The sequence below is a fragment of the Oncorhynchus mykiss genome, chromosome 15 (genome assembly GCF_013265735.2).
Source record: "Oncorhynchus mykiss isolate Arlee chromosome 15, USDA_OmykA_1.1, whole genome shotgun sequence".
Classification (NCBI taxonomy): Eukaryota; Metazoa; Chordata; class Actinopteri; order Salmoniformes; family Salmonidae; genus Oncorhynchus; species Oncorhynchus mykiss.
In genome coordinates, this window is record NC_048579.1 from 26,438,184 (window position 1) to 26,454,628 (window position 16,445).

General features: G+C 42.9%; 1 protein-coding gene across 2 annotated transcripts in view; it reads right to left on the bottom strand.

Annotated features, from left to right (window-relative positions):
- Positions 1–1,811: 1,811 nt before the first annotated feature.
- LOC110489884 (protein disulfide-isomerase TMX3) overlaps positions 1,812–16,445 on the bottom strand; it is a 66,936-nt gene continuing 52,302 nt past the window's right edge. For both annotated transcript variants that reach the window (XM_021562842.2, XM_036944148.1), the window contains exons 14-16: positions 10,004–10,133; positions 8,740–8,808; positions 1,812–4,212 (exon numbers count right to left, since the gene is read on the bottom strand). In XM_021562842.2, coding sequence (XP_021418517.2) covers positions 3,940–4,212; positions 8,740–8,808; positions 10,004–10,133 — 472 coding nt within the window. In that variant the 3' untranslated portion in view covers positions 1,812–3,939. The remainder of the gene's footprint in view (positions 4,213–8,739; positions 8,809–10,003; positions 10,134–16,445) is intronic.

The following is a 16,445-nucleotide window of genomic DNA, read 5'->3' on the forward strand; positions in this document are numbered from 1 at the left end:
ATCAATCTATATAGAGCAAGCTGACTCAATTCGATCCCAGTCACTTTGCTGGACAAGCTAGCTGTTCTCGGCGGTGCATCATCGCTTCAAAAGCATTCCGTCATGGTGCATTCCGTCATGGTGTTATCGGTTGGCCTATTACTACTGGTAATACCGGTTAAATGTAAGTTATGAATCGCAAATCACCATACAGCTGACACACTTCGATTTCATCAATCATTTTGACTTCAATTTGGTTGTCCAAAATACTATCAGTTTACACTGCGTCTTTGCTGATGAATGCCCTAATCTCTGGCCAGTCCAGATGTTTGTTTCGTCTATGAATCGCTTCAAATATATCAGAAAATTATGCAATAACCATACATTTTACCGACTGTTTGTTTATAATGAGGGACGTCCCACGTTTAACCTGGACACATAAATAGTAGGAATTTGCGCCGGCTTCAGTCACCAGCGTGTTTCACTGTCCAAACTGACATGCTGACCAGACCGGACACGTCGCGTGCGGGACGTCGCAAAATAAATTTAGAAATCCATGTTATTCAATTATTGCACCCACACTGCTCGGGCGCGCCAACGAGCGTCTGCGTTGCCAAGGGCTAAAATATAACTCATTCCTATTTCTGACGCAGCAGATCGCGCTGAAATTAATTTATGCACGATTGCGCAAGCGCGCAGCCGGTTTGGGTTCTGTCTGAGGCTGTTTGGTCTCTTGGGCGTCAACTTGGGAAAGCCTCAAGGGAGAGCAGACAGTGCATTATAAACAAAGAGCCGCATGTATTGGCCAAAAAATAAAACCTCAGATTTTTTTTTTCTGGGTGTGGAGAAAAGTGAGGCGGGGCATCCGTTAAACAGTAATTCAACTTTGTCTGGCCTTATTTGTTTGCTATTTAAACATGCAGCATAGGTAAGAAACTGAAGCCGAAACGTAATCACCCTTGTCCAGTGATTTAGATTGTCGGTTTTGTGAAAGTCTTTGCAGGGGTAGTTAGAGACAGCGAGCTCGCCTCCTTCATTTAACACACAATGAAACTCGTTCTCGCTATATGGCGAGGTAATTGAGCGATGAATTACTTTTTTCATGAGCAACACACAATGGCACTGATTCTAGTGTAGTTATTATCTCCCATTCTGGTCGTAATTCATCCATCTAATGACAACCCAAAGGAAAATGTTGTCTTCTCCTTTAAATCAGACCTGGAAAAACAAACCGCACTCATCTAAGGGGAAAATGCAATGTATTTTGAGTTTCATATTTCCAACTCCTTTTGCATGGGGGCTTTACATGTTTTCCTGTTGAAGGTATGAGTTTGAAGGCCTATGAGGTGCCTTTTCATTTTCTGGAGTCAAGTCTTGGGAGTTTGACTTTTGTACATCGTTGTTCCCTCGGGAAAGGAAATAAATTAGTTTTGCATTGAAAGTAATGCAATTAGCCTCTGCCAGACGTAGATCTCCCAAAGTTGATTATATCAGCAATAATTGAGCAGATGTGTCTACCTAGAATTACATTATAATAGCAAAGAGCAGGGAAAATAAGTGTGGAAGGAGGATATAAAAAAATATATAGGGAGATTGAATGAGAGGGAGATGGGGGGAGAGTATTACATGTGTAGGAGGGCAGGCTCATTGTAATAGCTGGAATGGAATAAATGGAAAGTTATCAAACACATCAAACATATGGAAACCACGTTTGATTGTTCCATTTATTCCATTCCAGCCATTACAATGAGCCCGTCCTCCTATGGCTCCCCCACCAGCCTCCTCGGAAGTATACGTAACAGTGTTTCAGTGAAGAACAAACAGGCGTCAAGTCAACAAGAAAAAGAGGACAATCTTTATTTCAAACCAGTAATAAAGTGTGACAATCTCAATTCAAACCCAATGAGCAAAGTTTGGCAGAGAATGGTAGGCAACTACAATGACCAGAATGCAAGGCAAGGGCATGTTGGTTTCCATAGTGCAGTTTCACAGTTGTCTTCTGAAAACCAAGATTAGTACTTGGGTTCGGGTGCCTAATTTTGTCAACTAAACGCTAGACACAAGCGCAATAGATGTTTTAGCTGACGTCACGAAAACGATGCGCGCGCTTCAATGGGGCAGTGTGTTGTGATTCTGGATGGCCAGATAGCTAGCAACAATGACAAGAAGCTACCACGTGGGGAATCGTAGGTAGCTAGTTTCATCTTGTTCTTGATACCATGTCTTGTTTTTGAGGTGCTTAGACTGAAGTCATGTCTATGCTAATATGGCTCAAATTTGCTAGCCAACTAACAACTGTAACGATCTATTTGAGATAAGTGCTCATTGTGCAAATGTATTGTTTTCGATAAACATTGATGACAAAATGTTATATATTTAGTCTCCAATCTAACACAATCTGTTTTGCCCTATAGTTGCGCACGTGTTGGTTTTGTTTCTAAACTATCAAAACTTCTATGAAATCCGCTAAAGAAAAAGTTGAACAGAAACGTAACAATTGTTATGTAATATAATAGTTTCACTGGGTAACTTAACGAGGGCTGGAGATCATGTTTTTCGTAATACTTATATGACCTTGATCTAACATTTCATTAACATCAGTATGCCATGTATCCATAAGATAAACCGTTGTAGTAGTTGATCTGGCATTGTTCATCAACCGTAGGTCATATCATATACATTGTTTGTCATGCAATGCTTATGTAGAACTAAGAATATAAACGACAGTGTACCCCTTTAAACGCCACATGACCCTTTTATTGCAATGTACTGTCATTAAGTACTGTAAAAACTCCCAACAGGATTTTGTCAGTGCATTGAGTAAACTCACACTGAATTGTATTGTAATCTCAGTGCATTTGTATGCAATCTGATACCATTTCCTTCCCAGAAACATAGCCTACCAGAACTAGAACTAGTGATGGACAACAGGTGGTGAAGATCTTTTGCAGGAGAGCAAAGAGCCACCATTTTGGATCTGATCAGCCATTGTCTTCAAGTGTATAACCATTCCATGTTTGCATCTGAAATGGCACCCTATTCCCTATATAGTGCACTACTTTTGGCCAGGCTGGTCAAAAGTAGTGCACTATATAGGGAATAGGGTGCCATTTCAGATGCACAAACCCATATTGATGTCATTAAGCCTGTCTCCCATTACATTAACCATTGGCCATCTAAAATAGAGAAAAAACTACTTACTGTACAGTGTGTCTATTTAAAACTACAGCAGGGTAAATAAGCCAGACATCCCTTCAACCTTACATTATCCAGATTGTGGGCTCTATGTGATTGTTTGCATCATTTCCACTGTTGTACACTGTTCTATGAATAAGTGTCTGGAGTTACAAACATGAGATTCCATTTGAAAAGCATGAGTATTCATTTTATGGCAAATTTTCCTTCATGGGCACTTCCTCTGCAGTCGACTATGGGTGAATTGCAACATTCGGGGGGTAGTAGTAATCAAAATCTTTGATTTGGGAATTCTAAATTCCAACAGAACAAAGTGTATAAATCAATATCAAATATTTCAGTGCCATTGAACACAGGAAAAATGGGTCACCTTTTTTTTTTTTTACACAAATGCTACCTGATTCAAAGTATGGAATGACCCTGTGTAGTGGTTGTTTAAGAGATGATAATAATACATTTAGCTAAAATGTGGCTTATTTCCTTCCTTTCTTCTCTGCAACACTTATCAATGACTAATCTTTGTAATTCCATTTCCAAAAGGCTAATTTAATAAAGGACATGATTTTTTTAGTGCGTTGCCTAGCGGCTGACCTAACTGACTAATAAGATTCAATAGCAATAAAAAAACAGTCTGCGAAAAGAAAACAGTAGGGCGGGGCGGGGGATGATAAAGATGAAAAATATATAAAACAACACATTGTTGATATGTGTCTGAGTTCCATGTATGTCACTAGGCCTGTTTCTCCGCCTCCACTACCCTTGGCATTAATCTGCTTTCTTGTCGTCCGGGTTCTTTTCCTGCTCCTCCTCTTCCTCATTCTCTCCGTCCTCCTCGGGGCCCTCCAGCTCCCCGGGGGCCTGCCGAGGCTCGTCCTCCTCGTCGTCCTCTTCCTCCTCGTCGTCCCTCTTCATGAGCTCCATGTCCTCCTGGCCATCGTCCGACTCGGCTGTGCAGATGCCATAGCACATCAGGCTGATCACGCCCAGTGGCAGACCAAACAGGAAACAGCCCAGCACTGGGGAGCTGCGAAACACAGACTGAGAGGAGGGAGGGGTGATCGGGGGAAAAGAAGAAGAGATTGAGAGATTGATAGAGAGAGAAAGAGAGAGGAGGTTTGGCAGTGGTGGACAGAAGGTAGGGTGGAACAGTGGAAAGAGTAAAATATATTTATGCTGTTGGATTCTGGGTTAAACTTGGAACATTGCTATCCTAGAGACATGATACATCAGAAGTAAGACTATGGTATCTGAGGGGTGATAGACTGTTTTTTTCATCAGAAGTTAATTGTTATCTGTAGGAGCCAGATGGCTTTGGAATGTGCTGGGTAACCGGGAGTCAGTCACATGATTGCTATGGGTGGAGATCTTTGGGTTAGACATCAAGGGGTTTGAGGTCAGGTCAGATCACCTTAAAGGAGAAGGGACGGTTTATTACCCCATCACTTCGTCTTCCTGTCGAACCATAAAAGATGTAAGGATTGGAGAGAAGGAGGAGTGCCTAAATTGGAGTATATATACTTGTGGTGGAAACATGTTTTGTCTAATTCAGCTGTATTGATCCTCTGGGAAGAATTAAACTTGGTTAAGCTTTCATAGCATCCGTTAAGTTTTTTACTCTGATAATTAGATCCTAACAATGCCCTCTATAAGCCCAAAACATATTCAATGCCAAACATATCATTACCTAACATGCACTTTTTACGCTTGCCTGGCTCAGTTTTCCCTTCTAAACCAAGCTAAACGTCCCTCACAGTCACACACACAACCCCAGGAACCTCAAATATGACTCTGTATAATTTGCCCTCTTTGCTCAGCATTCCCTTATAAACCGACCTAAATTAGCCTCACCTATGGGCACAGATGAGCTCAGGGCACTACTCCAGTGACGCACAATGTCTTCCTCTAAAATATAGATGAGTGGCAGTGAATCATTGGGCCTTAATAGAGCGGGTAGCAGGGGAGACAATGTGCCGAGAGGCAAGACATTCGGTCAAAGGCTGCTGTCATCCAGGAAGGAAAGGAAGAGAAATCCTGCCGACAACGCCAGGGGAAGAAGAGGGATGGTAATTGCCAGGCGTGTGTAATGCTAAAGATGGATGTGCTATGCTAACTCACGCAGCATCATGAGTCATTGGGTCTAATGCGGACCGTTGCTTTCTTGCAGTGATGTGTGTTTGTGTGCACTCCGAGGGCAAGGTGATGGCTGCTTGCTCATCTTGTTCACTGTGCGTGACCAAGGCACTACTCAAAAGAAACAACTGAGTGCTTCACAATAAAAAATAATGACATTCAGACTGAAAAAAAATAACGACATCCTTCTTTCCCATTACAGATTTTAGTGAGGCATGCTTGAACTTCACACAAAAAAACAACAACTGTAGCCTCCCGGGTGGCGCAGTGGTTAAGGGCGCTGTACTGCAGCGCCCAGGCTCTGTCGTAACCGGCCGCGACTGGGAGGTCCGTGGGACGACGCACAATTGGCCTAGCATCGTCCGGGTTAGGGAGGGATTGGTCGGTAGGGATCTCCTTGTCTCATCGCGCACCAGCGACTCCTGTGGCGGGCTGGGCGCAGTGCGCGCTAGCCAAGGTTGCCAGGTGCACGGTGTAGCCTCCGACACATTGGTGCGGCTGGCTTCCGGGTTGGATGCGCGCTGTGTTAAGAAGCAGTACGGCTGGTTGGTTTGTGTATCGGAGGACGCATGACATTCATTCAACGCCAGCCTTCGTCTCTCCCGAGCCCATACGGGAGTTGTAGCAATGAGACAAGATAGTAGCTACTACAACAATTGGATACCACGAAATTGGGGAGAAAAAGGGGTAAAATAAAAATAAAAAAACAACTGTGAAACTTGTATACAACATTTCAAAATGGTAATTTTAGGCAAAAAAAAGCAATGATTTCCGTTCCCCCCCCCTCGGTGACCATTTTCCATCAATTTATATTTCCTGCCATATTAGCATTTTTCTAAATCTATCATTTTCTTTTCCATTTAAGGTTTATTCTTGGTTCGGGTATAGTCTACTTTCTGAATAGCATTACGCTACTACATCCCATTTTCATTCATATCACACAGTCAGCCAAATAAACACTAGTCCTCCCTGTTACAAAACAAACTAGCTAGCCTACTGACTTTACTACACTCGCTAAGTCTAGGGGTGCTAGGCCTAGCTATAACCTGATTTGATGTGTGCGGACCGTGATGTATGCATCTGCCCAGGAGACAGCAACATTACTTGGGTCCAGGGCTAGCTCAGTCTTGACTCCTTTGTCGGCCAGCTCAAACAAGTTATGGATGTTCAAATTAGTAACAAAAAAAATATAAACACAAAAAAGGAAACTACAAAAAGGTATGCCCAAAAAATAACGATTCAAACCAAAGGCCCAAATGGCCCTCAAACTGCAGCAGCCTCACGGCTATGCAAGCTGCCACACTGACTGATTACCCACACCTGTGCACAATCAACACTTAACAAAACTTCCTGGCAGAGCACAACACCTGACCCAGTTGGTGCTGTCACCTGGGGATGGAGTGTGAAAGTGGTAGTGTAGTGTCTAATTGTACTATAAGAACAGCTCCAACAGTTCAAAGAAAGATTTATTTTCTATCCTTCCTCATTCCCTTCCCTCTCTTTCTGTCATCTTTTCTCTCTGTCATGGTTGCAACTTCCTTTTTCAATACACCACTCCTCTTCTATTGACGAGTCATCTCCTTGTCATACTGGTAACTATCAGGGGAATAATAGTGGGCCTTAAGACACATACTAGGGATGCACGATATATCGGTGAACATATCGGAATCGACCGATATTAGTTCAAAATGCCAACATTGGTATCGGCCCAAGTCTAGTTTAACCGATGTCAAAGCTGACGTGCATACCTATCTATATAACATCGGTACATGACGTAATGCAAGCATTTCGCTACACTCACATTAACATCTGCTAACCATGTGTATGTGACAAATTACATTTGATTTGATAATGACGCCACGTAAAATGTTGCTATACGTGCAACACAGCATTCCTAAACTAGCCCACAATGTATGATGTGTGGATCGAGCAGTCAACAAGTCAGCAGTCATTTGAAAGAGTAACAACATTTCAGCGAGACAAATCAAAGGAGAAATCCATTAAAGCCAAGATAATGGAATTTATTGTCCTTGACAATCAACTGTTCTTTGTCGTGGGTGATGTTGGCTTTCGCTAACTGGTCGAGCACCGGTACACATTACCAAGTGCGCTATTTTTCAGATGTTGCCCTACCGGAGTTACACAGTAATAGCGTCACTGCTATTAACGTCACCACATACATACTATGGAACTCCGTTTTGGTCTTTGCGTGTCAAAAAAGATACAGTAGCACTGTCAACGCTGTACAAAAAAAGTCAAACTCGGCCACGAACGATGCGTTTACAATACCGCGTCGGTAATAAAGCATAATTTATTCGACCGCATCTTCTGGGGTAGCTAGATTTAGCTTGGTACCTAGCTAGCATCAATAAAACCAGCCTGAAAACAATGACCAGAAGAACTTGCAGCCATTTTCATTATTCTTAGCAATGATTTAGGAATCCTTGTGAGTAAGTATTAGCTAGCTTGCCACTTGTTGTTCGCCTATTGAAATTGAACTTCAGTTCATGAAAATAACTAGCTAGTCAGCAACTTAACCCTGTTGCACAAAGCTAACGTTATAATCTGGCTAGTGAGGCTCAACCACACCGGGTTATGTGTTGTGAAGCTAGCCACAATAAGGATTAGTCACAATAGTGGAATTTGCAGTTTGCCTTCAAAATAAAAGAACGTCATTGACAGTAATGCAAATGAATACAAATAGTAGAATATGCCATACTTTCATTTTGTGTGGCTAATCTTTATTGTGGCTAGCTTCACATAGATGCGTTCGCCCACCATTAATCAAATAAGAGCTGTCGTATGAATTAGGGTTATTTTAGATGACACCAAGTATATAGTTAGCTAGCTAACTATAGCTACTGAAACAGATGTTGTGTTATTTGACATGTCAAATAGCAAATACATGCAAATACTCAAACGGCGTTCCATAGAAATCCTGGTTGAGAATGAAACGACTGAACAACGAAACAGCACAGCAAGTAAGTGAAAGAAATAGGTTTTTTTGTGTCCATGTGCGTCCATTTGTGTGTGTTAACTATTTAACTGTACTAGAATGCTTAAAAGGCCGCTAAAATTGTAAATATCGGTTATCGGCATCAGGTTTTTTGGCAAGGAAAATATTGGATATCGATATCGGCCAAAAATGTCATATCGGTGCATCACTAACGCATACTGTAGCTAGCTACACAGAATATTGTACAGAGGGCTATTTCCCTCCATAGTCTACTTGTTATTCAGAAAATATCATGAGAAATATTATTCAAATGAAAAACGGCAACCAAATGTTGTTTTTTCTTAATTGTTTTGATGGAGACATCACGACAGCATACATTTAACCTATGCTGCATACATGGCTAATTTATCCTCCCTCAATCATCCTGTTTTCCCATTTCCCTGCTATTTGCCTAATGCTGATTGTGCCCAGCCACTCACCATAATGGTGGACTTGGCATCGAAGGCCACTCGTTTGACCCTCTGGAACATGCCGTCTCCTCCCTGGGCCTGAGGAGAAACACACAGACAAAGGATGTGGTGTTACAGTGGAGCACTGGGGAGACTGGAATGTGAGTGAGAGAGAGTGTGTGAGAGAGAGAGAGAGAGAGAGATCAGCCTGCCAGCGCTTCCTCATTAGAGTCTTTGACAGCATAGCAGCCATGAGGTGAGCTGGCTGGGCTGGCACGAGCCTGGGGAACAGAACAGGGTTCTCACTCTCCACTGCTGTTTACTTGGTGGGGTTTTGGTTTGTTTTGCCAGGCAAAAAAAAAACCCTGCTGAACGCTCTGGGAAAGAGAAGGACTTCCGGTGTGTTTGGATTACAGTTTAATTCATCTGTGACTTTATAATAAACAAGAGGGGGAAAGGATGTCACTTTTTCCAGTTGCCATTTAGTGGATTCAATGATGTATAGAAACCCCTGATTGCTGATGCTATGTATTGGCCATTGAGAGGCTTTAAAGCCATCGGTTGGCCATATTGGCACAACCCAGTAGGAGCAGTCCTCCATAGGAATTAATGGAATCCTATAGTATTTAAATTACATGTTTCAACGACAAAATTACATGTCTTTAAGTATTTGGTTGTTGTAGTGGGGATAGTTATATAAGTTCTCTCTAAAGGAATTAAAACATATATTTTCATTTTTTCTATGTATGTTTAGCTCACATAATATAATTTAAAAGTATGCATTAAGGTGTCTAATAGAATGAATAGGGGAAAAAAATGTATAAATGCATTTCTATAGCTTCCAAACATTTGTATTTTTTTTACAACGGTGGGGGGGTGCCAAGATGGAGGCACGGTGGCTTCAACACAGGGCCCCCCATATGTCATCTAGTGTACATATAAATCATTGAGTGTAGTATATTATAATGCCAAATACTGATACTGGAATATATTATATGCCAAATACTGACACTGTAAATAAATATTTAGGAGCCAGAGTAATGGCAGAAAGGCTACGTAGAAGAAAAACGATGTAACATAAATGTCAATCTCAATAAAGGATATTGCCAAAGTGTCCATCCAGTCTCATTGGAATTCCCTGGATAAATAAAGACTAAACAAACCCTGGACAGCTGCACAAACAATTTGAGCTTTTTGTTGCAGTTAGAATGGTCAAATAAATAGGGGAAGGGAAAAGAAAACCAGCTGTAGCCAAAATGGCGGAGGGGAGTCAGAGAAGAGTGGAGTTATGGACCTGAGCGGAGCCGTCTAGAACACTGTTGATGAAGTGAACCAGCTGCTCCAGGGTCTCCACGGGCTCGCTGGGCAGGAAGTACTGCTCATTAGACGTGTTGAGGATGATGATGGACGGCACCGACACCTCTCTGTGGGGGAGAGAGAAAGAGGAGATTATCACTCTAAAAAAGGTCACAGAGATATGGCAGATAACCAATTCAGAAGATAAACTATGCAGCAAAATGTCAATCTCAATAAAGGATGATTGCAATCGTTCGACTGCAATCATTTTAGCAGTGGAAGGATTGAGGTACAGGCAGGTGGGAGAAATAGATTGGAGGGTTGGAGCAGGGATTGAACCCCAGTCTATGGTGAGGAGAGCAGTATATGCCTTTAAGCCTGGAGCATTAGCACTAGACCACGGACTCAGCGATGTACACTGCAATCTATGCTCACATGTCCCAATTTGACCCCTAGGTTTTCAGATTTGACCTCCAACACCTATTTTGAGACACTGGAATGTAAAAGTTTTCTATTTTTCTATACTGCAGAATATCCCTCTACCCATATCATATATGGCCAGGAGTTTTTCTGAACATGTGAGCTGACCTGAGAACACTCTTATTAGAGTTGATTAGAAAACTCTTATTACATGCGCCGAATACAACAGGTGACTGTGATTACAGGGCTACAGTAGGCAGGAGGCCTTTGGCCAGTGGGAGGTCAGGGGTGAGCGCTCTCTATTTTAAGCACACTCACTACCTCTATCAAATCAAAATCCCATTTTGTTTGTCACATGCACCAAATACAACAGGTGTACAGTCGTGGCCAAAAGTTGAGAATGACACAAATATTAATTTTCACAAAGTTTGCTGCTTCAGTGTCTTTACATATTTTTGTCAGATGTTACTATGGAATACTGAAGTATAATTACAAGCATTTCATAAGTGTCAAAGGCTTTTATTGACAATTACATGAAGTTGATGCAAAGAGTCAATATTTGCCGTGTTGACCCTTCTTTTTCAAGACCTCTGCAATCCGCCCTGGCATGCTGTCAATTAACTTCTGTGCCACATTCTGACTGATGGCAGAATAATTGTATAATCAATGCTTGGAGTTTGTCAGAATTTGTGGGTTTTTGTTTGTCCACCCACCTCGAGGATTGACCACAAGTTCTCAATGGGATTAAGGTCTGGGGAGTTTCCTGGCCATGGACCCAAAAATATTGATGTTTTGTTCCCCGAGCCACTTAGTTATCACTTTTGCCTTATGGCAAGGTGCTCCATGATGCTGGAAAAGGCATTGTTTGTCACCAAACTGTTCCTGGATGGTTGGGAGAAGATGCTCTCGGAGGATGTGTTGGTACCATTCTATATTCATGGCTGTGTTCTTAGGAAAAATTGTGAGTGAGCCCACTCCCTTGGCTGAGAAGCAACCCCACAAATGAATGGTCTCAGGATGCATGACAAAGGACTGATGGTAGCGCTCACCTTGTCTTCTCCGGACTAGCTTTTTTCCGGATGCCCCAAACAATCGGAAAGGGGACTCATCAGAGAAAATGACTTTACCCAAGTCCTCAGCAGTCCAGTCCCTGTACCTTTTGCAGAATATTAGTCTATCCCTGATATTTTTCCTGGAGAGAAGTGGCTTCTTTGCTGCCCTTCTTGACACCATCCTCCAAAAGTCTTCGCCTCACTGTGCATGCAGATGCACTCACACCTGCCTGCTGCCATTCCTGAGCAAGCTCTGTACTGGTGGTGCCCCGATCCCGCAGCTGAATCAACTTTAGGAGACAGTCCTGGCGCCTGCTGGACTTTCTTTTGCCCTGAAGCCTTCTTCACAACAATTGAACCGCTCTTCTTGAAGTTCTTGATGATCCGATAAATGGTTGATTTGGTTGCAATCTTACTTGCAGCAATATCCTTGCCTGTGAAGCCCTTTTTGTGCAAAGCATGATGACGACGGCACATGTTTCCTTGCAGGCAACCATGGTTGACAGAGGAAGACCAATGATTCCAAGCACCACCCTCCTTTTGAAGCTTTCAGTCTGTTATTCGAACTCAATCAGCATGACAGAGTGATCTCCAGCCTTGTCCTCGTCAACACTCACACCTGTGTTAACGGGATTGCAGCCCTAAGAAGTTAACAGGATTGATATGACAACAGCCAGTGAAAGTGCAGAGCGCCAAATTCAAACAACAGAAATCTCATAATTAAAATTCCTCAAACATACATGTATCTTATACCATTTTAAAGGTAATCTTGAGAGAATCACTGACATGATGACAGCTGGTCCTTTTGTGGCCGGGCTGAAATGCAGTGGAAATGATTTTGGGGGTTTCAGTTCATTTGCATGGCAAAGAGGGACTTTGCAATTAATTGCAATTCATCTGACCACTCTTCATAACATTCTGGAGTATATCGAAATTGCCATCAGACAAATTGAGGAAGCAGTCTTTGTGAAAATGTATATTTGTGACATTCTCAAAACTTTTGGCCATGACTGTAGACCTTAACGTGAAATGCTTACTTGCAACAATGCAGTTTTAAGAAAATAGAGTTAAGAAAATAATTACTAACTAAAGTAAAACATTTAATACGAGAAGTAATACAAAATAACTATAATGCGACTATGTACACGGGGTACGGGTACAGAGTCAATGTGCGGGGGTACAGGTTAGTCAAGGTAATTTGTACATGTAGGTATGGGTAAAGTGACTATGGATAGACAAACAGCGAGTAGCAGCAATGTAAAAACAAATTGTTCAGCAGTCTTATGTTTTGGGGGTAGAAGCTGTTAAGGAGCCTTTTGGACCTAGACCTGTCGCTCCGGTACCGCTTGCTGTGCAGTAGCACAGGTCCTTAGCCGCCTGCTGTGCAGTAGCACAGGTCCTTAGCTTAGTGATGAGCTTTGTGGGCACGATGGTGTTGAACGCATATCAACCATGATGCCAATTAAATAGTAGATTATAGTGTAAAAAGCACAAGAAACAAAAATAACAAAGAAGCCTTATAGTCAAGATGGGATACACAGCTCTTTTCTTTTCGATGCGGCTCGACTTTTCCTGAGGGGATTGGTATTTGGTATGGATGAAAGGCAATGCGATGCAGAGTTTTTGGAGTGTCATCTTGATCTTTATGCAAACAGTGTGCGACTCTGGCGGCATCATGGGGCCACAGTTAAAGGAACCTTTACAAATTAGAGCTGACAACTGAATCAGAGGGAGTCCAGCACTGTGTGGCCACACAGCTGAGGTGACATATACAGTGTCACACAGACACAGTGTAACCCAGAAGATCAGACACAACTGCACAGCTCAACTGAGAGAAGGCACACATATAGATACAATGTACACGTGCGTGCACACACACACACAAACAAACACACAACTACACAGACCAGCTGAGATAAAGCAGGTTGTGCATCACTGTGCACACCGCAGCTGAGCTTAGGCACACAAGCTGCGCACACACTCTAGCTTTGTAGACAGCCCTCCACTACACCACCATTAGGCTGAGATCTGGAGCTGTGCATGCACACACACACACAAACACCCCCCCATCCACAAACCCTACGTGAGTACTCCATCTGACATTCAGCCGAGAACCAACAGATGGCAGACATTTTGAATCAACATGGATTAGCCCATTCACCTTTCAGAGAGCAGACTGCTGGGTCTTTTCAGCAGCACTTCCACTCTCACTCTGCCTGCTTTGCGCATGCATATTGCAAAATGGCTCTCAGTCATAGCAACGGCCATTACGGAGAGTGTGAGTCGCCATGGCTCTGGCTCCTCCAGTTTCCACCCAAACACAATGCAATACTCAAACAGACAGGCAGAAACACTAAAACCAGCCTCAGACCTTAAATTACATGGGACTAGGGAGTGTGCGTGCTTGCATGCGCGCACATGTCTGTGTGTGTGCACGTGTGTGTGTCTGCCAGATATGACTGGGTGCTTCTCGCTGCCAGAGAAGGAGCCCAGTAATCTGTGTGATGAAGGAGGGGAGGATAAAAGGCCATCAGATTTATTTCCCTGGCCTTCCTAAGGGAGCGGGATTAGTGGCCATTGACAGGCCGGGATTTTATTCCTCAAAGGAGGCCAATTAATCCTGGGCAAACTCAGTCCGGGGCCGTCCAAAAGAATCAGAGGACACACACACACACACAAGAAACCACATATATACACAAGCATGCAAACAATTGTGTAATCACTACCCACCCTATACACATTTTAATATGTATGTCTATTATAATCCCCCATCACAGTGTCAGCATTACACACAGACACACAGTGTACTTCGATCACAGACATATTCACAGTAACACATTTGCTGTCATCACAAACACACTCTGTAAGCCCCTGGTGTGATTAAAAGAGCATGTTTACTGTAATCTCCCTCACACAAACAATAACATTCCGAGGTATTTAACCCCCCCTCCACATACACTAGGGTTGTCATGATGCTAATATCGCAATTCATCCGAAATACTGTGTTAAGGAAACAAAACATGAAGCAGACTTGTTTTTGGGGGAAAATAGTCATAATGTTGAAAAAATACATATATTTTATAGAAAGTCATTTTTTCATGGACCATCAGTCTGCTCCGTGTTTTCTTTTTTTGCCATGGAAAATCTGGTATCATGACAACCCTAACCACACACACGCTTTGGTCATGCGCATATTAAAAAAGACAAACCAGGTGAATCCAAACGAAACCTATGATCCCTTATTGATGTCACCACTTCAGTCAGTGTAGATAAAGGGGGAGGAAACAGGTTAAAGAAGGATTTTTAAGCCTTGAGACAATTGAGGCATCGATTGTGTATGTCTGCCATTCAGAGGGTGAATGGCCAAGACAAAAATATGGAAGTGCCTTTGAACTGGGTATGACAGTAGGTGCCAGGCACACCGTTTTGTGTCAAGAACTGCAACACTGCTGTGTTTTTGACCGTTTTCTGTGTATATCAAGAATGGTTCAGCACCTAAAGGACATCCAGCCAACTTGGCTGGATTGACTCCAAGCATTGGAGTCAACATGGGCCAGCATCCCTGTGAAAAGCTTTTAATACCTTGTATAGTCTACGCCCCGATGAATTGAGGCTGTTCTGAGGGCAAAGGGGGATGCAGCTCAATATTAGGATGGTGTTCCTAATGTTTGGTATACTCCGTGTATTATGTATGTATGCATGCATACATCACACACACACACACACACACACACACACACACACACACACACACTGTCCTGTGCCCCCGCTGCCCCGCTGTGATCCTGCTGGCCCTGCCAGGCTTGGCGGTCCGGGCTAATTAACAGTGTGGTGGTGTCAGAACAGCAGCAGCACAGGCCTCTCAGAGCATGACACCACACCACGCAGCAGCGAGCCCTGTCACGCAGCTCCATACTGGGGCTTACTGCATCATTAGCACAGCTCTCCCTCCGACAGCCATTAAAGCACAGGCCCAATAAGACTCTAATCCACCAGCTTCATAGGACTCGTGTATTCTCCCCTTCTCCACGGCGGTATCTATACAAGGTAAACCTGGCAGGGAGCTTGCTTTAGTGATGGGGAAAAAAAGTAAAAAGATACAGTTACATATCGGGATATTTCTTTTGTTTTACAATATACAGTGGGGGAAAAAAGTATTTAGTCAGCCACCAATTGTGCAAGTTCTCCCACTTAAAAAGATGAGAGAGGCCTGTCATTTTCATCATACGTACACTTCAACTATGACAGACAAAATTAGGGGGAAAAAATCCAGAAAATCACATTGTAGGATTTTTTATGAATTTATTTGCAAATTATGGTGGAAAATAAGTATTTGGTCACCTACAAACAAGCAAGATTTCTGGCTCTCACAGACCTGTAGGTATTCTTTAAGAGGCTCTTCTGTCCTCCACTCGTTACCTGTATTAAATGGCACCTGTTTGAACTTGTTGTCAGTATAAAAGACACCTGTCCACAACCTCAAACAGTCACACTCCAATCTCCACTATGGCCAAGAACAATGAGCTGTCAAAGGACACCAGAAACAAAATTATAGACCTGCACCAGGCTGGGAAGACTGAATCTGCAATAAGTAAGCAGCTTGGTTTGAAGAAATCAACTGTGGGAGCAATTATTAGGAAATGGAAGACATACAAGACCACTGATAATCTCCCTCGATCTGGGGCTCCACGCAAGATCTCACCCCGTGGGGTCAAAATGATCACAAGAACGGTGAGCAAAAATCCCAGAACCACACGGGGGGACCTAGTGAATGACCTGCAGAGAGCTGGGACCAAAGTAACAAAGCCTACCATCAGTAACACACTACGCCACCAGGGACTCAAATCCTGCAGTGCCAGACGTGTCCCCCTGCTTAAGCCAGTACATGTCCAGGCCCGTCTGAAGTTTGCTAGAGAGCATTTGGATGATCCAGAAGAAGATTGGGAGAATGTCATATGGTCAGATGAA